We start from the raw sequence: 26,240 nt of genomic DNA, 5'->3' as shown, positions 1-26,240 counted from the left end.
AGAACAAGTCATATAACATTTGATATGGAGTATATGCAGTATGAAGGTATGTTAGATATTAGTTACATATATTTTCTTTAAGGGAAAATTTGAAATAGATTCAATTTTTAGTGACTTTTGACTTTTGAAATATATTCAATTTTTAGTTACTTTTGACCCATATCAAAAAACCCCTTTTTTCAAAGTTAACGCGTGTGTATTATATAATTGTAATCTGTAACTTAACAAACGAATCACTTGAGCAGGGGCATATGTCCCCGGTGAGCCTTCATTGGCTCCTTCCATGTTCGTGTGGTAACGTTTTACAGACCCATTTTCGGGAAAATTGCTTTGGAAAGTGAAAATGAGTTTTCACAATAGTTTGTAATAAGGAAATAGAAACTGAGATGAAGTCTGGTGGAGGTGAGACAAGTTATATACGGCTCTATAAACTTCAAATTGCTCATGCCCTTGATTAGTACATAAGCTATAATGTTAATTCGGAGCTTGAAATTGACTTGGGCCAATGGAACTTGAAGGTTCAACCATGGCACAGTGGTTCATACGTAATGAATCAATACACGCTAACTTGAACGCCAAACAGTGACACAGTGTAGTTTGGGTGCAAAGCAATGATTCAAATTTTAATAGTCGTCTATGAAAAGGACATGATGAGCTTTATACTCAAATGGGGGAATACACCTGACAAGGACACAATGAGTGTTATACTCAGACAGGGATACATCATATAGCCGCCGTGACATATGCAAGAATCCACCTTGAATTACAAGGCCTACAGAAGAAGAAATAAAAAGAAGACTTTATGGTAGTCGATGCAAGCCCTCAGGAAAGCATAACGCAGAGAGTCAAATTCAAACAATATTTTTAACACGGTAGCGGAATAGGAGTCGCACATGAGCTGGTTTTAACACGACTGAACAAATTCCCTTTTTCTTGATTTTGATTTAGTCGTTTACAAGTCTTGACCGGCAGAGAAGCCATGACCAAAGGTTCCCAGCGTCCCCAAAACAAGGGGTATATATTTATCAGTAAAACTCAACACCCTTTAAATTATGGAGTTGAAATAGCAAATCGTACGACGAGAAAAACTTGGGTGTAACCAGGATATATCCACAACACGGAGTAGCACTCATCACGTGCCCAAGTCACGTGCAGGAATCTCCCCTTACTTGAGGGCTGGCTCTGGCCAATTCATCTAAACATGCATGCATAAACTGTAAAACAGTAACTCAGAAGCCTTCCAAGGATAGCGACGTAGAGAGATAAATTCATAGCATCCATTTTGGTTCTTCCGAACATGTTCAAAATTACAACGAGCTTTTTTTCATAGATAAACTAAACAACTCGTACAATAATATGAATCCGAAGTTATATAACAAATCATCACGAGATAAAGACACTCATCAGTTACTCGACAACAAGAAAACTCACGTTTATATCAGGCAGATGCATAAAGATACAGGTAATAACTTACGGAACAACTTTACAGTCAGATCATTTTGAAAGACAGGCCACCAGCTTCTCCTTTAATTGCTCGGCATCACCGCTTTGAGTTTGAATGGAGAATGTATGAATAACCTTATCGTTGTCTGTTATGGAAACGTTAGACTCTTGAGCTACAATTTTATGTTCCCGAAGTGTTCTGAAGACTTCAGAAACCGGGTGAGAATCCAATGGGCAGTTCATCCTCACAACTGCATCCTCGAGGCGTTCCTGAAAATCAATCTCTGGAACCGGCAACTGCTTTCCCTTGTTGTTTACCATCTGCTTTTCAGTTTCCATGACTCTGATCTTCATCTGTAGATCGGTGATATAGGTAATGGCATCACCAAGAAGAGAGGCTTTATCCATCTTCGATATGTTAGGAACGACAGCTCTTAGTGCATAGAACCTCTGGTTAAGCTTCTCACGCCTCTGCCGTTCTGCTTCCACGTGATTCAATGGTTCTTCTCTCCCATTGGCAGGCTTTCTCCCTCTCTTTCTGGGTTTCCGCTCATCAATTTGTGCCGAGGACTCATCCTTGAGCAGCTCCGAACTTGAGACTCTTGTCTGAACATTGAAACCGTCAACCATCATTTGGTTCATTTGCGGAAACAGTTTTACTTCACTATCGTCACTTCGACATCCATTTGAAGTGCCTACTGATTGTAATTCAAACGATTCTGGAGGAAATGCAAAATCTTCTTCTACTTTTGGAGTAAAGGAAATGTTGACGGATTGTGATTTTGGACCCCCGAGACTTAGTTCACGTCCAAATATCATTGGAAATGCCTTTGCCTGAATAGGACTAGACTCCCCAAATGCACTTCTGACCATATCCACATAACTTTGTTCTTCCGAAGTTGATTTGACCGAACCGAGTTCCACAACTCCTGATTTCATCGGTACAAACACCACTGTCTGAAACCCAGCCAATCTTGCTAAAAATGACCTCGACTGGTAATGATGTAAACAACTACCGGCATCCGAAACCCAAATCGATTTTCCGGACTTGTACGACTCCCCAGGACCGCAGTGTGAGATCGAATCAAGTTGAAATGCATAACACATTGAAGTGAGATGAAACATCTCCACATCTGACACCCCATCCAACCTCCTTGCATAATTATCCCCATTCAAACCGCCAAAACACGCGTGGAGCTTCTCAAGCACCCACTTCTTCACCTCTTCTTTCTTCTGCATTGCCTCCAAACTACCATCCCGACTAGAATTCACGTCCCCAGCTCCACCGCTCTTGGTGTCTCTGCAATGACCATCACCCCATATCAAGGCAGATCCACCAGATTTCTTGCTAACAGCCTGCCAGAAAATGGCATAATTCCAATTCGACCCATTGACAAGCTGGCACAGACCCTGCTGCACACCCAATTTACCCGGCGGCCTAATCAACTCTGGCAAAACATTTTCAGAAGCCAGTGAGATCAAGAACTGGCAAGCTTCGGTACCCAGTACTGACTCCATCACGACCTTGTCTTCTTCATTCACCCAAAATTTCTCACCCATCTTAACTTCTCTTCTCCTTCCACAACTAGCTCAAACAACACAAAAATGCTATAACTACAGAAATTCGCAATCTTTTCGCAAAAATTCACGACCGGATCAATCTACTGCTCGAATCACAATTAAAGTTCTCAACTTTCAACACATCTCAGGGAATCAATTCTACACAATATAACATCTTTGATAAGATATCTCGAACAAAAATTACCAACTTCAAATGAACTAAAAAAACAACCTTAAGTTACACAAACAGAACTAAAACTCGAAAAAGTCGAGAAATTTAGACTTACCCAATTAGCAGATCCTAAGAAAACTTCAAATATTATATACAAAGACCCTCACTTTACTGCTAAATTAAAGCTGATGAAGTTTTTGGAAGCACAAAATTGGCTCAGAAAAACTCCAAAATCCAGGCAGAGAATAATAGCAGACATCCGATTACCTGAAAACTGATATGGGTTTGTAGCAGATACTTGGATTCCAACTCAGTGCAACTGCGCAGGAACGTTAAAACTCCAAAATCCAAGATCTGAATTTTAGGGGTTTGTTTTTTAATTGTTTTATTAAATTAAAAGAATCACTATTCCTCCAGATGTGACTCTTTCTTTGGACCGTCACCACCCAAAATTGTGGCAGCATGTGTCCCTCTCTGTTCGTTTGTTTTTTGGTGAAACATTTATGGAATCTTTCACGGGAATGGCCCAGAAGGCCAAAATAGCCACCAGCCCATCAAGTAAAACAAATATAATCAAGGGATGGGAAAAAAAATGCAACATGAAAAATGAGATATGAAATTCACTATCCATTAGAAATGAAATGTTAATTAAAAAAGAAAAAAAAAAGACACGTAAACATGTCGCTCCAAGGTGAAAAACTTAAATTTGACGGTCACGTGATCACGTAATATTTCATATTTATGTATTAAAACTTTAAAACATGCATATTGGGTGATAGGCAAGGTTGATACTACACGAACCTATAGTATGATATGTATAAATAGATTTATGTACTACAACATTGGTGGACATATAACACAACGTGTTAGTATAAGTGTCACACAGAAAAATTTCTTCAACATGGCATGCAATTAAATTTGAAACGTTTACACAGTGTTATATTCCTCAGTTTTCTAAAGGTGGTTGTCTGGTTACAAGTTAGCAAGTAGGGCCACAAATATTTGCATGAGGATTTGTAGAGAATATGATATTAATTTACCATGAAAAAACCAGCGTCCCCAATAAGTTTTCGTGCAACAAGACCTGCACGGAAATTGGCCATTGATAAGCAGCATAAGCTTGCATGCAATAACCTCAATTTCTCGATTAGGTGTATTTTTGTTCACCACCTTCAAATGATAGTAGTGTTTATTATTTTATTTATTCTCATTGGATGAATTTAAATGTTGAGATTTGTGTCTATCTACTATACAGATTTCGAATTTAAACTCATCCAACAGTGATAAATTAGGTGATGAGCATCACCATCACGTGAGAGTGATCAGTAGCATGATATTTTTTTTTTTCCTCCTCTTGCGGCTAAAGTTTGTCTAAGCTGCTACCCACGGTGTCAGCATTTGGCTTTTGAGTCGGCAGCAATACTTCTTCATCTCTTCATTGTCTTTCTTTTCCTATTTTAGGTAGTGGTCGCTCTCTCACTTTGTTGAGGAGAGCCTTGTGGTAATTGTAGTCACTTTCTCTTTTTGAGGAGGAGAGCTTACAATACTGTAGCGGTTATGATTTATTACTCAATTGTTGTTCAAAATTCTGAGGTGGTGACTTTGTTGTTTGTGTGCTTGGCAAGAATTATGCAGAGGAAACTCGACGTTTGTTGGAGTTGACTTGTAGCAAGGTTTTTACCGACGATTACAAGATCATCAAAGGGTGAAGCAGTCTTGCCTTCGTGTGGTCGTTTTAGTGGTTCAAGGGATTCACAATCATGTTTTCTTGTTGTTGCAAAGTCTTCAGGTGATGGTGCGATGTTTAACTTATGTGTCTTGACAATGTTATTAGGCAAGGCTCCTAGGGCTTAGACCTTGTGAGCTTATCCTTCCTATTCGCTAGGAGTGGGTCTCCTGTGATTGAGGAATCGTACTTCTAAAGAGTTTATTTTATGTTTTGACTTTTTTTTTTTTTTGGTTGTGGTTTTGTTGTTTGTACGCCTAACAAAGGACTATGACGACATCTTCATGATGTCTCATAGCAAGGCATCTTTGCTAAAGGAGTGTCTTCTTTTGTAAGTTCATAAAAAAAAGATGCAAAGTTTTGCCCGCATGAGCATTTCTTTCTATTTGGTTAGATGTGATTACGTAGGGTAAGTTTTGTGTTGCCTTTTTGTTGTGTTTGAAATTGTATTCGTAATGGATGATGTTTTTCGTTTTATTTGATTAAGGACATTACCTTAAAAAAATTAAAAATTAAAAAAAAACTTTATATTCCTTATTTAATTAGAAAAACTAATGAAAATGGCTTGAAAACTTTGAGTTTTAAAGATAAGAACAAAATAAAGGGTAAAGTGAATGGTATCAAGATTGACTTTTTAGTATAAAAATGTGGTTTTTCGTTTAAGTGAACAGTACCATGAGTTTTTTGTTAAAGTTCCCTATTTAATTTACAAAAATTACTGGCTAATTAGTATTTATTAAAAATATATATGCAATAAAATACATGTATACAGCCAACATACACATACACGGCCAAGCATACACCTATTTTCACCTGCCACACACTCTTTATTAATTTCTATTTTTACATCTTCTCCAATTCATTGGATCCGACGACTTAAAATTGAGAGGAGGGTATGAAAGGCAGGATGATGTGAATAGCACCACCCCAAAAATATAAACGATAATCTCTGCATGAATCTTTTCACAGTCTGTCTGCTTAGAAATACACACACACACACACACAGATAAATATATATATATATATATATATATATTATGCACATTTCATCGCTTGCTTGTGACTTTTTTAGAGTAGGTGCTTGAGATGATCTCTGATGAGCTTCCACTCGTTGATTATAATCAGTTGCAATGGCCGTTGCCGCGTTCAGGGATGCACGGATTGGGGCCAGTAGGTGGCACTGAACCTCTAGCTTGTGGCAGAAACGTCGTCTTTGGAACAAAAGTCTTCGGCTTCATCGTGTAGCCTAGAGGTCGAGCAGCAGCTACTACATGATCAGAGGGTAATTTGACTGTGAAAATGATCAAGAGAATAAGCGTCAATAACTTCATAGCGTGCATGGTTTTATATGGTGACCGAAAAATGACGTCGGAAGTGCTTTCTCTCTATGGATAGATGGAAGATAAGGTGCGTGGAATAAGCTTTCTTGTGCTTAATTTATATAGAGATTGAGTTAAGAACTACAAGTGGAACATGAATTCAACTTCGAAACTCCTAAGAAAAGAGGGGCTGACTGCATGAAAGTTGCACAATTTGAGACATTCTTAACGAAAAAGTCAAGGAAAAAGGAAAAAAAAAAAAAGGAAGCCAAATTACACAATTTATGAGGAAATTGTTCACACTTTTTCAGCCCGCCACTCGGGTCAAAAGAAACCAATTATATATATTATATATGAGGATTTTAAAGTAAAAGAGTCTCGCATCGTGAAATGAAACAAATTGAGTTACTTCCAATATTGCTAATTGATTTTATGGTGAAACCCTAACTTTCTTCATGATATTAGAGCACGTGCTTCATATCACCCAATTCTTATTGTTTTAGTGTTTGACTTGAAAATTCGTTATACGTGAGGGGTCGTGTGAAGATGTAAAGATAAAAAAGTCTCATATCAGTGAAAGGAGAAACCTTGTAAGGATTTATAAGAAGTTGAACTAATTTTCATATTACCAATTAGCTTTAAACTACAACTTTCTTCAATATACATAAGTGTTACTACACATTAGGATTATGTATCTAAGTATAGTGATAGATATGTGTTTAACCTTAATCTAGAGTGGCTGCTAGATAGAGTTTTCATGCGCATTTTTGACCTAGGAGAGTTTTGCAAAGTAATATGTTATGTAAACCAGGGCAGCTCAAGCGCATACACTTTATGAACTACTTCCTCTGGAAATGAGAAGCAATAAGACAAAAAGGAAAACCCAAGTCATAAGCATATACCAAAACTCAGTACACATTGGTATCTATTTTGTTTTTAAGTTTGGGATTTTTGCAGATATGAAAAAAATGTATGAGGAAAAAGAATAATAGAGAAGAAGTGGTGAGGGAAAAGAATAAATAAAAATGGATAAATACGAAATCTTAAAAGTGAAAAGGCTTAAAACAGTTTTGAGTCTAAATCAGTTTTCTTCTTGTGTACGCTTCTAAAAACTCAAAGAAAAATGTATTTTTTCCACATTTTTTGTACCCATCGTTGTTTCACTATATTTCTCTTTATTTTAACAAAAAAACTGAAAACTAAAAACGAAAAAACAAAATGTATTTCATGCTCTCTAGTTACAACTTCATACCAAAGTCAATACACGTGAAATTGAAATTCCCCTGCAATGAGGTGTGGGTGTTTGACATTTTTCATAGCATGCAAAAATATCAACCTACGTTTATACACGTTATGAGTGCCGAATCAGTTTAATAGACGTGTGGCTTTTGTTTAATTATAATTAATGCTAAAAATAAACTCGTTTATTTTTGTGGGGAAACATTATTCTGTTCATATTGACCTCACTAGCACAACGTATTTTGTTTGTTTTAGTTTGATTTTGACATTTGGGCTTTTTATTCCCTCACACAAATGACACTCTTGCTATACACTTTACGATAATAGTGTGCGGGTTCGTTAAGAAGTTTTTCGAGTATGTTTTGGAATTTCAAAAGTACTTGAAATATTTATTGCAAGAAGTATTAATTATGTATTTCTTGCAAGAAGCACTTCAAATGTTTTTTTATAATTTATTTACATTTTTACTTAATTGATTCTCTATTTTTATTAAAAGTGTTTTCAGTTATTTTAAAAGTACGTAGAAGCAGGTCTTTGTTTCCTATGGTGACATAGTGTCGAGCAAAGTGATTACGCTGCAGATTGTGTGATGTTTTATACAGAAACGGACGGAGGTTGAAACTCCTGGGAAAGAGGTCGCTGACTCATTACACGAACCCAGTTGTCAAGTCATAATTTAGATAATTAGTTGAAATAAAAACTCAATTTATGCAACTCCCTTGCAATTTGCTGGAAGTTTTTAACGCTAGTTTGTAGGCCCCCGCGTTTACACGTTTTCGGTACATCTATATTTGTTCACGTATCTTTACTAATTAATAGAACATTTATTGTCAATTACAATCATATAACAATATCAGTTTAAACTTCTAATTAAAATAGAACATGAATAAGAAATATGGGGTAGAAATGTAATTTTACATAACTAAATTTTGCTTTTTTTTTCGAAGCCTCATCTACATGTAATCTTAACATATCTCTAATTAAATTTTTTTTTTTAAAAAACCTCACACTTCCACATTCTCTATCACTCTCTTCCTCTCTCCTTCTATTTCAAAAAAAAAAAAAAAAAAATTTCTCACACGCTTTGTGTATATATTATACACTTCTATTTGGGACTCTCGTTTGAGATTTTTTCTCCACATTTGGGACTCTCGTTGACGTAACATTTGCCCTGGAGACTTTGTGTTTTAATTTAATTTTCGCAATTGAGAAAAACAAATGAGAAATAAATAAATAAATATATATATATATATAAGGCAAAAAGTTGAACCCTGCCCCTAAGACATTACCAAAGTCAAAACGTATGAAATAAGTTGAAACCCCAATTATATAATAGATTGATTAGCTTTCTTGTTAAGCAAATTAGCTTTACGATGCCGAACCTTGCTTAATTTAATTGTATTTGAAAGAATTAAAAATCCTAAAACAAACGTAATTAGCATGTCTATAATTTTAATGCAAATAAGCTAGATCTACTGCGCTCAACGATACGTTGTTTAAGAAATTTTCTCTTACTTGAATTCATGTTTACACTAAATTAAAATTTTGTTTAGTTAATTGCATGATTACAAGTAACAATAATCTAATTAATGTTCCAGTCATCGGAAAAAAAATGTAAATCCAAGAATCCACACATGACGTTCGGAGTTTGTATTCTGGGGTAGGTAAATTGCACAGTGGTGATCACAAGAGGTTGAAATACCTCTATGAGTCTTCAGTCTCTGAAATGGTGAACTGTCTTGGCAAAGGCATTAGCTAATCATTTTTGAATTAAAAAAAAAAAAAGAAAAAAAGATATGCATTACTTTACAGTCTGTATTGCATTTGGAAATAGCCGGGTTTTGCTATTTTGTGTGGTTGACATTTTTTTTATAAATGTCAGCCTGAATATATGCCTACTCGGTTTGCTTTTACTTGTGCTAAAAGTAAACCTAATAAATTTGGGAAGTAAATGTCAACCTGAATATAAGCCTACAAAGTTTGCTTTTACTTGTGCTAAAAGTAAACCTAATAAATTTGGGAAGTAATTTCCCAGCAAAGTTATGGTCGAAGTGGGATCATCGCTGAATGAGTGACATATAGTCAGCAACAAGGGCGGATCCACTCTTGGACCTGGATGGTCCTGAGATCACCCGGACGTCGGAAGAAGCGTCTGTAAGAACTTCTAAAGACCACCCAACGGTGTAAGCGTGTAGTGGAAAATAGAAGACCACCGTGGCCCTACTTGGACCTTAGTTACAATGAAGAAAAAGGAATTTTCTCTCCATTTCCCAAGTGACCAACATTCTTTTTTTTTTTAATTGTTGTCCCATCAAGTTGTGCAACCCTAGCATTTTAATTAGCAAACGGATGGTGTATCACTCAACAAATGTTTTTATATCATATGTTTAACACCGTTACTCTTAAAAGTGCTCTATAAATTCATACGACTTCTGAAAAGTATTTCGTAATTTACTATGAACTCGTAGTCCCTATCACTTTCATCTCTTACCATCAAATTCATTAAAATACTAAAGCAAAAATTCTGATATTTTGTATGTTATATATTGAATAATAAACCTTAAATTCTCAATACAAGTATATATTTTTGTAAGTGTAAATAGGCACTTGTATAATATGTAGTAACTTTACTTAAATCCACCTAACCTACCTATGTCTTTGCCTAGACTCCATCTAGACGCATAGGAGGCCCTGGCCCGCCTCTAAACTAGCGCCTAATGTTCATTAATTAGGACCATCCGAAGTTAGAATCTTGAATCCGCCAGTAGAGAGTATAAATCGCCCGCTGTAGACAGATTATATATGTTGAAGAAATTTCAAAACCTAAAGGAAAATTGTCAACTAATATTTTGTGATTTTACTACTAATTGTGTCAATTAAACCGCAAAGGGATCCTCTCCAGATCCCTTTCTCCTAATCCACCAATTTCGAGGATTTGGACTATTGAAATTTGATTCAACAGCTAAAGTTAATATAACTTTTAAAGTGGGCTCCTGTTTGTAGCCGTTGAATCAAATTTCAAAGGCTCGGATCTCCAGACTTGGTGTATTAGGAGGAAAGGATCCGGAGAGGATACCTTTCTAACTAAATCTACCTCTATGACTCGTTTGAGAGTACTTTTAAAATAACTGAAACCGTTTTTGGTGACAATGTTTGTGGAACCAATCGGGAATAAAAATGCAAGTGAATCTAAAAAAGCACTTGAAGTGTTTTCTGCAAGAAGAACATATCTGGTGCTTCTTACAGTAAACACTTCAAGTGCTTTTGAAACCATTAAACATTTTATCTAAAAACATTTTCAATTATTAAGGCACTTTTTCAAAAAGCCTATATTACAACTTCATCCCATACAAACTCTCAATAGATTGTATATATTCTACTTTCGTTGATAGTGATAGTAATCAAATGCCTCTCTCTTTTTTTTTTGCTACAAACATATGGTTTGCTACTCACCTATTAGTGATGAGGTCCAAAATATACATCTCTCTCAAAGAGATACGGTTAACTAAAAGCTCACGTCGTACTTGAATTAGATCAAGTGACTGCACAAACGAAACTTGAATATTGCAAGGTGTATACCTCTAAATTAATTAGTTTATGGCTGCAGCCGTCAATGTATGAGTTAATGCTCTTAACAATTTGAGTTATAAACTTCTTGTAAACCAAGATCAAATTTAATGGTGGTAAAGTTGTTGCAATTTATTCATGAACATTAAAGTACGTGGAACACCATCGCGTAGTATCGTGGCAGATAATTATTGAATATTATAATGCTAACCCTAATAGCTCTCCTAACCAACACGAGGAACCCTAGTGACGACGCCGCGTTCATTAATCCAGACCCAGACCCTATCGCACCTTCTGTCCCTGGTGGTTGCAGACCCTTCCAGTAACACGATTGCCCGAACACCGTGATTCTCTTGCTCTATCTTTGCCGCCGCATCTTCCCCATTTTTTCCCACCAGCTCTGGCCATGACTTCTTACCTGCACCCACACAGACACACACATATATAACAAAACAAATAAATAAACTCATGATGAAGGACCAGTAATCCCACAATTATAGTAGTTTTACCTGGACACTCTGCCATTCTAGCTTCTTTCTCACACACTGATGTATTTTGTGTTATCAAACTTTTATGGGTTGGTATTTATAGATAGATTGGAGGGCTTCAAGTTTGGTTCTAAAAGTTTCAAGCATGCACGCAGTCGTGTCAATGTATATATGCCGATGTGTTCGAATGATGACAATAGCTAGATCTAGATGGTCAATCAATTGTGCGAGGTATGTCCATATCTCTTTCTTTCGTGCATGTAATGTTGTTGTGATTTGTGCATGTTTGTGTTAAATAGCTCCATATCCACATGCAAGCTCATCCAAAATCAAATCAAAAGGTATCGAATTGATATTTACATCTAATTTGAGCGTCTCCTTTTGGATTCTTCCCCATCATTTCTTTGGACTTTATAGTTCAAGAATTTTCGGGGGTTTATTGCCACGCGGTGTCAGTGATCTACATCAATGTTATGAATAACATTAATAATATAACTTGGATTCATAAAATATTAATTTTGTTGTGCATTATATTATAACATTTTATTATTACTATTTTTAAGGAAATGACATATATATTTGATCCAATGTAAAGGGGACGATATAAAATTCACATATATAAATAACATGACTCTTTTAGGGGTGTTCTATCTAAAAATTAAAAATGATAATGTCTAATGTTGTAAGACTTACCCATGTAACAGATCCTGTGAAAAATATGAACTTAAAAACAACCTTAAATCACATTAACAACACTAGAACTCGACAAATCTCAAAAATTTAAGAATCACATTAACAACACTAAAACTCAATAAATTTGAGAAATTTAGACTTACCCATGTTGCATATCCTGAGAAAGCTTCCATAACTCATCACCGTTCTAAAAATCTCTGCCTAATGTCGCCTAGGCCTTGCCTAGGCGTTAAGTAGTTAACCATCATCCCGATTAATCCTTAAGCGTTTGAAAATTAAAAAAGGGCAACTAGACCTACTTAGGCACCCGCCTAAACCACATAGGCGCTTGCCTAGCCCTCCTAGAATCACCTAGGTTGCGACTCTCACTTAGACAAAAAATAGATAACTTTCATTTTGCTTTTATATTTTTAAGTAAATTTTTTTAATGAACACACATTATATGATTGTTCCTCATATTTTCATGAAATTATGAATTTTTAGGTATAAGAAAACATTTCATTTATACAATATATAATAAATTTACTTACATCTGCTCAGGCCCTACCTTGCCACCTAAACACCAGACCCTCATCCTCCATCCGACTAGTTTTTAGAGTACTTTATAACCTTTCACTTTATTGCTACATTAAAGCTGAAGAAATTTTTGGAACCACAAATTTGGTTCAGTAAAACTCCAAAATCCAGGCAATAGCAAAGATCCAATTACCTGAAAAGAGATACAGGTTTGTAGCTGAAAAAAAGGTTCTAAATACTTGGGTTGAGATCCTTTTCGAATTTGTCTGTGCCCTTTAATCTTGGCCATTCACATAGATAATGCGGCCAGGAATCTATTTTAATATTTTTTTAGAAAAACTAATGAAATGGCTTGAAAATTTTGAGTTTTAATGAAAAATCATCCTATAACTTTATTTAATGGTTGGTACAAAGCCCAACATTAAACAAGTTCAATTAAAATGGCCCAACCAAAATAACATACTGACTTATCTATTTTTCCCCTGACGTTTTTGGGTTTTGTTAGTTTTGTTTTCCATTAGTTTAGTCATGTCGAAGAACTAAGTTTTGATTTGATTGCTTTCTGTTATCCAGCCAAGGATTTTTGGGCTTTAGGAACTCGATCAAATTAGGTTCTTTTTCTTCTTGTTCCTGTTCAAAGAATCAAGCATAGAAGAAGAGGAGATGGCAACAGAATCATCGGAGGGAGAAGAGGATGCAAAGCTGACGAGAGGGAACCAACCGCTGATAGTCGATGACGATCTTAAAGAAATGGGCAAGAAGGTCCCGGCGAAGAAACAAAAAGACCGGAAATAATTTTCAATTCTTCAATTCTTGTTAATTACTAATAACTGCTCTCTTTTTGGCCCCCTAGCTAAGATACGGGATGTTCATTCAAATCTCTTACCGATCCTCAGATGAAGAGTGCAGTTTTGATTTTTGGGATGACATTAAGAAGTCGGAAGAAGTTAAAACAGAGTTTCGATTCGATATGATGTAGTTGCTTGTAATATTCTGTTGTTCTTCTGTCTTTGTCAATCAGACAATACATACAGGAAGATGTAATCCAAAAAAAACCAAATGGGTGTTTGGGATTTAAGATTTGATACCTGGGTTCTGAGATTGGATCGAAGAAAACGATTGATCCCCATATTTTTTAAATTTCTTTTATCTTCTGCAACAAAACATGCAAAGAATGAGAGTTTTGGGAGTCTCTAAGAGCCTTTGGTGACTAGTCAGTCTTTCTACACTAAAGTGAAATGAAAGATGCTGCCAAATGTGTCTGAATACGTTTCAATACCACATTGCCCATTACATTTTCCTTTTTTATCCAAATCACCAATGCTTAATAATGATGGTGATTACATATATCATCATCATTGACTCTGCTGCACAAGTAGTAGATTACTCTAATGTGGAATCATTGACTCTGCTGCTTAAGAATGCAGAGACTCAGTTGGGGTCCATGGATGAGCTTGTTGAGCCCTACACTTGCTGAGTTTCTACATTAAGCTTACTAACTAAATTTGTAAATTGAGTTTATGGTAGGAATTAATATTTGTTTTTGTAGTTTTTGTGTGTGTGTGGACTGACTGCTGCTGCTATGTGTGCACCTATGTATGTATGTCCATTTAAGACAGTGAGATTTAACCCATTTCACTTAGAGCAAATGGAGATCGATCGACCATGTTAAAGAACTTGATTAATTATAAATTTTCATCATTATAATTTACGACAAATTACGCTAAAGAAGAAATGAAATGTTTGAACCAACCACTCAGTGAGTTTAAGAGAAATTGTCTTATTCATTAGAGTAATCTACTACTTACAATTTATTATTTGATTTTAACTTTCACATTTTACATTCTTATGTGTTATGCACACAATGTAACCAATTCATTACGGTGCGCAATAGCTTTGGTTTTTTCTTTCTATACACATTCAAACTCACATTGTTGAGAAAATAATTAATTAGTTAATTTTGTTGCTGATACATTTATTGTGACATCCCGTCCCGGAAATTATCTAAAACGTGCATGTGAAATGACATTTTTACCCCTAGTTCGTTTATGTTAAGTTATTGGTTGTTTTGTATGTGTGTTGGCACGATCTGGGCCACACACTCACACCCTCACTCTCCCTATTCCCCTGTCTCTCTCTCTCTCTCTCTCTCCCGAGTTCCCTTTCTTCTTCCTCTTCCTTTGAACTGGTACGGACACACACACAACTACACTATTTCACCACAGATCGAAGAATCTAAGCTCACAGTCGAGATCGTGAGGTCGAGGGGAGCACGATCATACCATTTTCAGGTAAGAAATCCGTCGTTTTTACGTTGATTCGACAATGGCAGATTTGTGTACTATTCATGCAAACTTATTCTAGCATGTTTTTGGACTTTTGAAGCTCATAGGTGTCTTAGTGAGGTCCCAAGGAGCCTCGGAGTGCTTCGTTGGAAGTGTTTGGACGTAGGAATCACCTGGTTCGAGCTTGACCGGTTTTGGAGGTTTGTGGACAGGTGAGTTTTCGTAGGTTTTAGCCTTTAAAACTTGTATGGACGTGTTCTACTAGTTTAGGGCTTCATTTTGGTATAAAAATCATGAAAAACGGTTGAGAAACGAGCGAGAAAACACGATTTGCAGGTTTTCCGGCGACGGCGCGGGAGTCTCGCCGGAGAAGGTGACGGAATATTCCTGACGCCGTTAACGGAATCTGTCAGTTTTGACAGAATATTCCTAACGGCGTCAGTTAACGCCGTCAGCGTGCCAGGCACGTGCCTGCGCGTGGCCGGCGCGTGTGGCCGTGCCTTGGCCGGCGCGTGCGGCGGTGGAAAATTTTTCTAAAAATATGGTTGTGATCCTGAGGTTGTGTAGAGCACGTTGGTATATTCAATTGTCCATTTTGAGCAATGTATGAGAAGTTATTTTGAACGGAAGGTTATGTGCTTTAAAATTAACGTTTTTATAGTATTTTCGCATATAGGTGACACGTATCCCGAGGACGAGCGTGCTCACGCGAGGCAGGGGGGCTACGACCCTTCCACATACCAGTGAGTGGGCTTTTGGTTTTCCGTATATACCTATATACATTTATATTCCCAGAAATTGTTTAAAAAGGGTCATTTGTTTATGCCATGCACCATATCCTTATTGTTTATGCATTATCATATGCAATAGTAGTGGCATACATATACATAATTATATTTGGTGTTGTGGAGGCGCAGGTAAGTGCCAGGTAAGCGTTATTTAACAATTGCATTAAATAGTGGTTAGAGGTGCTTAGAGAGCTCATAACCTGTACCTCCGGTGTTAGTGCTCCCGCCTAGAGTAGGGCACAGTCCTTCACGTGTTGTTCACCTCCCGCACCATACGCTCAGCTTGGATCCAAGTTAGGTGCACAGTCCTGTCGTACAGACCACTTTAGGTGGTTCCGACTCGTAGGTGACCCGCGATTATTCGCACAGCCTTCATGTGATCGTAGCACTAGAGCGTTTATATGTATTACACCCAGGCCTGTCGTACAGACCACTATAGGTGGTTCCGACTCGTGGGCAGGTTTAGTGATTGAGATTGAGATTTGAGCTCTAGATTCAGCCGTACAGGTCACTTAGGGGACTCCGGCTGCCAGATGTTATGCTATTGATGTGATTTATACCTGAGCACTTGCATACCATTATAAGGCTTTGACATAGCACATTCTTGAGCATGATTGGCATACCCTTGAACATGATTGGCATATTTATACATACGTATATATATTTATTTCTGGGAAGTATACAGGTTTTACGGCGAGGGGTTAGAATGTATTTTACTAAATGGTTTTCAAAGAGCTTTGTTTTTGCCCACTCACGCTTTTGTTTTGTGCCCCTCCAGGTTCTAGTAGCTTAGCGGGTTCGGTGGTTTTCCCAGAGGGCGTCTCGGCATTTCTGACAGACACTCACCAGTGTAGGGTCACCTTCGGGTGTACTACTGTCGTATCATTTTCTTTGGACTGCTGTAGTCTTTATGCTCTGAATTCAGTGTCTTACTTACGCTAGCACTTATTTTATCACATTATGTATGCTAGTTTTTAAATTATTCGTACTTTTATATTACTTCCTTTAGCTTCCGCACTGTGCACATGGCTACGTCACTTCCACATGACGGCCAGCATGCCCTGATCTCGGTTGGGGTGTGTCATTTATAATTGTCATTTTCTATAATGTGAGAAAGTTTACATTTATCATATTCAACGATGTGTTTTAACTTCAATTAAATTGTTGTCGAGATTCTCATTATAATTTTTTTAGCAAAAACAAAAAAAGGTAAGAAGTATTTAAGAAATAGTGATAATACCCGTGTTCAGTTCAAGAAATAGTCAATATTTAGTTTAAGAAATAGTAATAGTACCCGTGTTAAGTTAAGAAATAGTGTTAGTATATGTGTCAGTTTAAGAAATAATCAGTCTTAAATTTAAGAAATAATGATATTACTAGTGTTAAGTTTAAGAAATAGTTATAGTACCCATGTTGAGTTTAAGAAATATTCAGTGTTCAATTCACGAAATATGGAAATAGTGACAGTACATGTGTCAATTTAAGAAATAGTCAATGTTAAGTTTAACAAATAGTGATAATACTCGTGTTAATTTAAGAAATAGTCAGTGTTAAGTTTAAGAAATAGTGATAATACCGTGTCAGTTTAAGAAATAGTGTTAGTAACTGTGTTCAATTTAAGAAATAATAGTGTTCAGTTTACGAAATAATGATTGTACCCTTGTCAGTTTAAGGAATAGTCATTGTTAAGTTTAAGAAATAGTGTTAGTAACCGTATTCAATTTAAGAAATAGTCAATGTTGAGTTTATGAAATAGTGATAGTAACCGTGTTAATTTACGAAATAGTTAGTGTTAAGTTTAAGAACCAATATTAGTAAAAGTGATAAGTTTAAGAAATAGTGTTAGTAACCGTGTTCAGTTTAAAAAATAGCGATAGTGCACGTGTTCGGTTTAAGAAATAGTGATAATGCCCGTTTTATGTTTAAAAAATAGTCAGTGTTAAGTTTAAAAAATAGCGTTAGTAACCGCATTCAATTTAAGAAATGTCAGTGTTCAGTTTATGAAATAGTGATAGTAACCGTGTTAATTTAATAAATAGTTAGTGTTAAGTTTAAGAAATAATATTAGTAAAAGAGTTCAGTTTAAGAAATAGTGTTAGTAACCGTGTTCAGTTTAAAAAATAGCAATAGTGCCCGTGTTCAGTTTAAGAAATAGTGATAGTGCCCCTTTTTTGTTTAAAAAATAGTCAATGCTACGTTTAAGAAATAGTGTTAGTAACCGTATTCAATTTAAGAAATAATCAGTGTTCAGTTTATGAAATAGTGATAGTAACCATGTTAATTTAAGAAATAATCAGTGTTAAGTTTAAGAAATAGCGTTATTAACCGTATTCAATTTAAGAAATAGTCAGTTTTCAATTTATGAAATAGTGATGATAACCGTGTTAATTTAAGAAATAGTGTTAGTAACCTTGTCCAGTTTAAAAAATAGCGATAGTGCCCGTGTTCAGTTTAAGAAAAATAGTGATAGTGCCCGTTTTCTGTTTAAGAAATAGTCAGTGTTAAGTTTACGAAATAGTGATAATACCTGTATTTAGTTCAAGAAATAATAAGTGTTCAATTCTATCAATATCCTGTAAAATAATTGGATATCTAATTTTGTAATGTAGCCTTCAAGGGGTATATAATTGGACGAAGAACAAAGACATTCACATGGAGCCTAATGTATGTTGCTGGATGTTGGCAACCTATAAGATTGATTTGGCAGACATGGAGGAAAAGAATGAAGAGTCTATTGCTGCCTTGCCTTCATTGAAGAAGTCCACTTAAGCCATTAATTTGGTAGACATTGAGGAGAAAAACATGATATAATGTAAATATGCATATATAAGTTTTTGTTTTTGTATTTTTTTTTTTTTGAGTGAAACGATAGCGTTAGTAAGTTAAATGTTAGATTAGCCACTAACGGGGTTCGAACTCACGCCGTTATACAAGAACACAATGCCTTTTCATCATTGTGGTAAAAGATCACTTGCAAAATATGCATATATAAGTTCAATGAGCAGCTTTCCATGCAAAAAAAATATTGAATTACAACCTTGTGGAGATTTGAAGGGCACAATAGGCATTACAATTTACAATAGAGAGAAAAATGGAATAATAAATATTAGCTGACTCATTATAAATTCAAAGACATTGCACATCACCAAAACATTACGTAATTATGAAGGGCAACTGACATTAGTCTCATCCAACACAAAAAAGCAACTAATATTTAAGGTTAAAAATAAAAAAATAAAAAATAAAAAATAAAAAAACAAACAGCTTCATATTGAACTTGTGCAGAATCATAATCGCTTTCTAAAGCTGTAGTTGAGTACCCAAATTGCAATCAAAATGACTGCTGAGAAGGCTTAAGCAGTTGCGGCTGCTTCCTTATTCCTTGGCGCAGCTTCGGTTCCTATTCAAAACAAAATTCCCAATATGAAAACGAATTCAGGCACAAAACTCAAACCAAAGAAAACAAATGAAGAACAACAAACAAACAGAGCAAGACCATAAAAATCTCCCAAAAAATGATTTGATTAATACCTTCTCTGAAACAGCTCTTGAACCTGCGAGGCCCATTGCGCTGATACCTCAGCCTTCCAGTTCCAATGGTCTTCCTTCGAATCTCCTTTTGACTCCACTTGTTTATTTGTCCAAAAAGGGAAGTCTGTTTCTAACATAATTGGTTAGCAGAATGGAGTTTCCGTTAGGGGCAAGGGTTGGAAAAAAAAAAAATTTTATTTCGTTTTGGGTTTTTAACTAAGCCCATGTGTGTTTAATGTTTGTGGGCCTGATATTAATTAATTTTGTCCTTATAATTAAATATGAAGTCATTTTGATTAAATAATATTATAGGGTGATTTTTTTATTAAATTAAACTTAGTCCAAGTCCTTTTCATTAGAACTCCTTATTTTTTTTTTTAGGGTGTGGCCTTTACACGCTTATTTTAACTCACTCACATGCTAAAAGATTATTAAACAATCGAAAAATGTCTGATAAAAATCACCAATTTTTTTAAGTTTTCCATGCAAAACAAGGGACCCCTTGGTGAACTAGAGCCGTCTTTTGGCCTAGGCATTTCCTCTTCATCTTTCACCCTTTGGGGGCAAGAATTTTCCTATATACTCAGAACACGAGCTAATACACAATGTATTATAAATATAGCGGAGGGACACTAAAAAGTATATTCCTCCATGTATCATGACATTTAGTATACCAACACATGTTCCGGACATACTAAAAAACTCTCTTTTTGGGCAATGTGCAAAGACAACTTTGCTTCCATTAAATTAAAGGGTTAATTGCATTTTACACCACAAGATTTGTAATCATTTGCAAAATGAGTCACGAGATTTCAATCATCGTATATTACACCATGTGGTTACTGAATTGGATCAATTTAACCTCTTCGTCAATTCCGTCATCTAATTGGATATTTAATGCTGATATGTGATAGTATGGGCTCGCCCTTGAAGCATATGTTGACCATCAATTTCATCATTTAGTACTTTACTCTTTTAATCTTGTATGAAAATGAAGGTCAACATGTGCCTCAAATGTAGGCCCAATCTATGTCATGTCAACGTTCAACGTCTAATTAGATGGTGAAGTTGATAAAGAGGTTAAATTGGTTTAATACAAAAATCATGTGGTGAAATATGCGAAAATTGAAACCTCGTGGCTTATTTTGCAAATGATCCTCAAACTTTGTGGTGTAAAATGCAGTTAACCATAAATTATGTTATGGTGTTAATTTGAAAAATAATTCAGGTACTAATTTTATCCAATCCAAGAATAGCATTAAGTTGTGATGTGGACAATTATTAAAGTGGGTTTTTACTTTCAAGTCATTTACGGAGCTTTGAATCTCCAAATCAATGCAATTTAGTTAAGAAAATGTACAACTTAACTTGACTAAAAGGAGTCAATTTTGGGGAACTAGAGCTCCAATGTAGATGATTAGTAGCGACCATTTTAGTATTTTCCACCTCATCATTTAATGCTAGAAATACTATTACTTAAGGTTGTTAAAGTCATTACTTAACGCTAGTAGCCTAACGAAGGTCTAATTTTAAAAACGTTAGGTAGTTATTTAATTTATGTTCTTTGATCTTATTTAATTCATCTGATCTGACGATTAAAAGTTAGAAGGGTATGTGAGAAGTAGAAAAGGGTATATGGATAGCACACCCTTAAAAAAATTAGGAATAATTTGATCACTCCTAAAAATTGGGTGGTTATCTGTACATATTGGGTAGTTATCTGTACATATCTATACCTAAAGGTTGGTTAGTGTGATTTATGGTATCAATATGTCATATATGTACCTAAAGTTGGGTTAGCGTACATATCCGTGCCTAAAACTCGTGTAGTTTCATACTAAAACCCTTGAAGGCCTCAATTGGAAGGAGAGAAAGGACAGAACCAAAAAGGCTTTATCTATCAACATTTCATGCTTTAATTAACAAGATGTGAAGTTCCTTTGTGTCGCACTCCTATTATATAATGTCAGTCGAGTTGAGTTTTTCTCTAAACTATTGTGTTTGAAGTATTTTTCTTTAAAGCGTGAAAAAACAGTTATAATTGTCATGCTAAAACCAGTTGGTTATGCATGCTCAGTATTCCATTGTTTCGACCAAAACGCCCATGAACATCAAGACAGGGTGCATAATGATAAATTGACTCATTCATGTCCAGACTCGATGATTCACTCTAACAGGGAGGGACTAACATGCCCTCTACGGGGTGCTGCTTTAGAATCTCGGGTAAATTACATAAAACTACCTTAATTATTGGGTCAGTCACAATTTCATACTTCATCTTTAAAATATTTTAATCGCATACCTCATCTACAAATTTGTTACAATTTCATACATTGTGTCAATTTGTCTGTCAATTCTTCCGTTAAAGTGACATGGTTTGGCAAGTCTGAAAACAGATTAGAAATACTGAGTTTTATGAGATCTATTTGGCAAGATTATCTTCCTTTCTCCTAAATACTGAGTTTTATGAGATCATACCATTCTATATTTATTGTATAATCTTATGCAGTCAGAAGAATTATCATCTTTTCCCCTTCAGATTTCAACATATTTGGAAATACTTCAATTTTTTTGTAGTGCTGTTTGTAGTTAACATGATTGCATAAGTTCTGTTTCCTTAGTAAATTTTTATGCAGAAAAGAAAGTCATTTCTCATTTTGTATATGGCAGAGTGGACAGTGACTTAAAATTCATGCTTTTTTCCTCCCTATTTATTACCTTTTTCGACTACATAATAGTTCTGACTCGAACCCAGTTTGTAATACTCATTTACATGAGAGCTGATATGAATTTTTGGGATCAATTGACGTTGACTACTCGCTAATTTGAAATACTTAAATTATAACTTTTCTTTAATTCCTTTTCCTTTTGTATTTTCATTGGATTTGTTTCATTTTTCTGCTTGATTCATCTTAAGAATGTTTGCATCTTAATACTTACTTAGAATATTTTAATTTGTCCCCTTTCCTATAAAATTTTGTGCAATGTGAACAAACATGCCTACTCAGCCTCTGAAATACAGAGCTGATGATGAGAGGAACCAGATGAGCTGGAATCGCGTGAATCATTCTAAATTATTCGTTGAGTTACTACTAGAAAATATGCAAGGTTGCCCAGTTCACTTTTGTATTTTCATCATCTTAAACATTTTCCTTTGATAGTTCTTTGTTTTGATTTATGAACGAGCCATAAACCTTATCTTTATTATGGGTCACAGTGCAACGTTTAACGATTGAATTTGTGAGATAATTTAGCAATTCTTTCATAAACTTATTATTACATGGTCAAATATTATGTCTTCTACTTTCCTGCTTTTCTTTTTTTGTGTTTTCCCCATGTGGTAGCCTGATCACTTGAAAGTATGAGTATAATAGTGATGGTAAACGATCTACAAATGAATGCTTTTTTATACCATGGATATCCATATATAGCAAACAAAGTTTCACTTTGTTAGTTCTTAGGTGCTACACCGTCTTTTAAATTACTCTGTGTAGAGATTATTCATGCCTGTTGCGGCTAATACATTCAATCCCGCAGTAAAGCGCGGACATATTTTGTAGTTGAATACGAAAAAAGGGAAACGGAAGACATCCCAAAAACACAACCACAATTTGAAGCAAAATCATAATTACACAATTAAGATGGCAATCCAATCCACTAACCCAGCAAAACAACATTAAGTGTTGAGAATGAGTCCACATTGATGAGAGGAAGGACTTTGTCCAGGCTTATAAGAGGTTAGGCTCCCTATATTGCCAATTGATTTTATGGTGAATCCTAACTTTTTTCATGGTATTAGAGCAGGTTGTCTCACATGTGAAGCCAAATGGCTACACACACTCCACAATGGTTACACACACTCCACGTCACCTAGTTGTGTTGTCCACGTGTTAAGCTTGTAAATTCGCGACACGTGAGGAGGTGTATTGAGAATGAGTCCCACATTGATAGGATGAGGGATCTTGCATGGGCTTCTAAGAGGTTGAGCTACTTCCTATATTGCCAATTTATTTTATAATGGAACCCCAACTTTTTTCATTAAGAAATCAGACACTGCAATATTCTATAGAAAAAAGGAGGCAGAGTTGAGTCGCCTCTAACGCGTTGTTCAGCTACTCTGAGTATGTCAAGCATCTCTACCCAACTTTCATTCAATACAGATCGGCATGAAAGACTAAAAACCTAGCGAATTCAGAATTTATAATTCAAAAAGTTAGGGCACCCAAATCCAATAACTTGTTCGTCTTCGGATCACACTCTGACTCCATCCGTGTATTTCTTTTCCTTCCTCTGCTGGGACTCCAATTTCACGATGCAGCAGAAAGCACCAAACGAAGATCATCAGCTATGATGCAGGTCTGTTGTCGATCTCTACATGTTGGACGTCTATGAGGCGGTGCGACGCGGAAGAAGTAGGGAGCGAAGGTACGAAGGAGAAGGGAGAGGGCGAGATTAAAGGCGGCTTAGCAATCCTCTACTTTTCTGAGGGGTCTCGCTGAGACTTCCATTGAGGGACTTAGCCCCAGTTTGGGGTTGAGGTGATTTTTTAAAAAGCTGCCATGAAAAAAAGCTGATAAGGATTTTGGTGTTTGGTAAACATCCCAAAACAACTTTATTTCAAAGTTTCACATGAAAAAAAGCCAAAAAGTGGAAGCTGCATTTTGCAGCTTCCACAAGCCGCTTATTTTTCCAAAACGCGGAGCTACAGTACCCCATTAATGAATTTTTTCAATTTACCAAACCTGCCCCCTCCTTTCTCCTTTCTCCTTCTCCCGATCCTACACTCTGCACTCTCTCCTTCTCTGTTGCAAAAAACTCCCGCCGCTGCACTCTACACCCCTCTTCCCTCCCGCCGCTGCACCTCTTCCTCCTCCTTCTTTTCGTTTCTCTCCGTCACTCTCAACGCCACACCGCCGTCGCCTTCCAGGTACCAACTACTCGACTTGCTTTCAATTTTTGCTATAATTAATTAATTAAATTTTTAGGTTAGGGTTTGGCTGCTCTTTTCTTTTACTGCGTTGCAATTCTTCTTATCCCAGATTTTGTTTCTCGTAAAATTTCATACCCTTATTTTGGTTTTTCCATGTTTTCGATTTTGCCCTTTTCTCGCCTGTGTTCTCCTCTTCGTTTCCCTGTTCTCCTCTTCCTTCTTCTTCTCCTCCCATTCGTCGATTCGACTAGTTATCGTTGTTCACCGTCTATGGATAAATCTGTAATATTGTTGTATATCGCTGCCTTGGCAGCTTCGTTTCGATTAGTTTCTTCTTCTGCTCTCTGCCCTCACGAGTCCGATTTCTTCCGTTACAGCCTTCAATCTCAATGCCCCATTTCGATCTCCCCCCACCCACCCCTCAAGGTGTGTTTTACACTTCCGATTTCTTACATAACTGATTAATTATTCATTTATTTGTTAATTTAATGTTTCTTTTGTTGTTGACTCTGTTGATTATTGAAAATCTCTTACTTTTATGGGTTGGTGATGTCTGGATTCAATTTCTTTTAGGATATTGTTTCAATTTTTAGTCAAATTTGGTGATTTAGAATGCTGGGTATTTCGGTTTTCAAGGTTTTAAATGCAAAAGGATAGTTGCTGTGATGTGCATTAGAGTGATGAAAGAAAAGATGAAATTTTGAAAGAATTTGGATTTGTTAAGTCGCTGTATTTGTGATCAATGAGCTAAAGAAGGAAATTAGTTGATGGTCTTAAGCAGCTTGGTGTGGATGCTGATTGTTTTCTTGGAACAAACTGCCCTCCTGTCCGTGTGATTGGAAAGGGAGGCCTTCCAGGGGGGAAGGTGTGGTTTGCATTGTCTTGTATATTTATGGTTGTTCTGTAATGCCTGCAGTTTTGATGCACTTAATCAATTCAATCCACACTTTATCTGTTGTTTTCAGGTGAAGCTCTCTAGGGTCTCAGTGGAACGCTTTGGGGTCTCAGTGGAACACAGTGATAGTTGGGATCGGTTTTTGATCCGAGGAGGTCAAAAGTACAAGTATGTTTTATTCAATGTATTGCTGAACCACTATGTGATATATGATTGCATTGTGTAGCAAAATGAAAAAAAGTAGGTGTGTCAATTCGGTGTGCTAAAAATTAAGTTCTCCTTGATGCGTATAGCTGTTTTAGGTTGGTTTCCTGCGGCATGTGTTGCATTTTAAATCTTTATGCTAGTTGTATTCCATTCACACAATTTTTCAATGCAGATAGAATGGCTGACTGCAGGAGATTGCATAGCTGGAGTGCATGAAGTTATCGTAACAAACAGGACGATTGATGCAATCAAACTAGCAACGGAGCAAAATCGCTTACTATGGAGAGTATCTTCAACAGTGAGTGAAGCTAGTCATATTGTTGTCATTATACCATCTCGTTCTCTTTGGTTTTATATAAATAAATATCCAAATGCACTGTATGCTTAGTTGTGACGTTTCTTGCCATGTAGTTGTTTGCGCACATAGCATCTGATGCTGTGTTGAAGCCCTTAGGTCACTTTGCAGAATCCCCGCTTGCAAGTAAATACCCGCCCATTCATGCAGGAGAGTTTGTTGAACAGGAGCTTGCAGTAATCAATCTCAAAGGAAACAAAGATTAAGTTTGACAACTTGTTACATGTTGAAATCATAACGTATTATAACGATCAGAACAACATTGTGAAAAGGCGTTTGTGGTTGATCTGAATTGTAATAAAGAAGGTCGGGTACGGCCAATTGTGTCGTTTCATTATTTATCTCTTTATCATGTACTGACATTCTTTTGCTCCTCCAGCAATTATAGTTTTACCATTTCTTTGCATTCTTGAATATCTAGTTTTGGTTTCTTACTTGTTTTGAACTGTTTCGATTTGCACCATGCGTTTGAAAGGTGCAGGACGTTTTCTGAGTGATTTTCGTAGTCGATAGGATGAAGAAACTG

At 36.1% G+C, this 26,240-nt stretch overlaps 1 protein-coding gene and 1 long non-coding RNA gene across 9 annotated transcripts; one reads left to right on the top strand and one right to left on the bottom strand.

The window, feature by feature from the left end:
* Positions 1-1,255: 1,255 nt before the first annotated feature.
* LOC103946022 (transcription factor MTB3) lies at positions 1,256-3,611 on the bottom strand. Of its 2 annotated transcripts, none has more exons than XM_009356639.3 (2): positions 3,291-3,611; positions 1,256-3,162 (listed from the first exon to the last, which is right to left on the bottom strand). In XM_009356639.3, the coding sequence occupies exon 2, from the start codon at positions 3,001-3,003 to the stop codon at positions 1,495-1,497; it is 1,509 nt and encodes a 502-aa protein (XP_009354914.1). In that variant the 5' UTR covers positions 3,004-3,162; positions 3,291-3,611; the 3' UTR covers positions 1,256-1,494. The 2 variants fall into 2 exon arrangements, with proteins under 2 accessions (XP_009354914.1, XP_009354912.1); XM_009356637.3 differs by having other exon boundaries at positions 3,443-3,611.
* Positions 3,612-21,298: 17,687 nt separating this feature from the next.
* LOC103927239 lies at positions 21,299-26,120 on the top strand. Of its 7 annotated transcripts, XR_007252828.1 has the most exons (6): positions 21,299-24,254; positions 24,635-24,683; positions 24,894-25,122; positions 25,223-25,320; positions 25,532-25,657; positions 25,771-26,120. It is a non-coding gene; the product is annotated as an uncharacterized LOC103927239 (long non-coding RNA). The 7 variants fall into 7 exon arrangements; XR_007252826.1 differs by lacking the exon at positions 24,635-24,683 and having other exon boundaries at positions 21,308-24,254; XR_007252831.1 differs by lacking the exon at positions 24,635-24,683 and having other exon boundaries at positions 21,319-24,254; positions 25,039-25,122.
* The last annotated feature ends 120 nt before the right edge of the window (positions 26,121-26,240 follow it).

Source organism: the organism of the source record quoted next, unplaced genomic scaffold (genome assembly GCF_019419815.1).
Source record: "Pyrus x bretschneideri cultivar Hongxiangsu unplaced genomic scaffold, Pyrus_bretschneideri_v1 Contig50, whole genome shotgun sequence".
NCBI classification, from domain to species: domain Eukaryota; kingdom Viridiplantae; phylum Streptophyta; class Magnoliopsida; order Rosales; family Rosaceae; genus Pyrus; species Pyrus x bretschneideri.
Note: the sequence above shows the minus strand (reverse complement) of the source record. Positions and strands in the feature narration are given on the sequence as shown.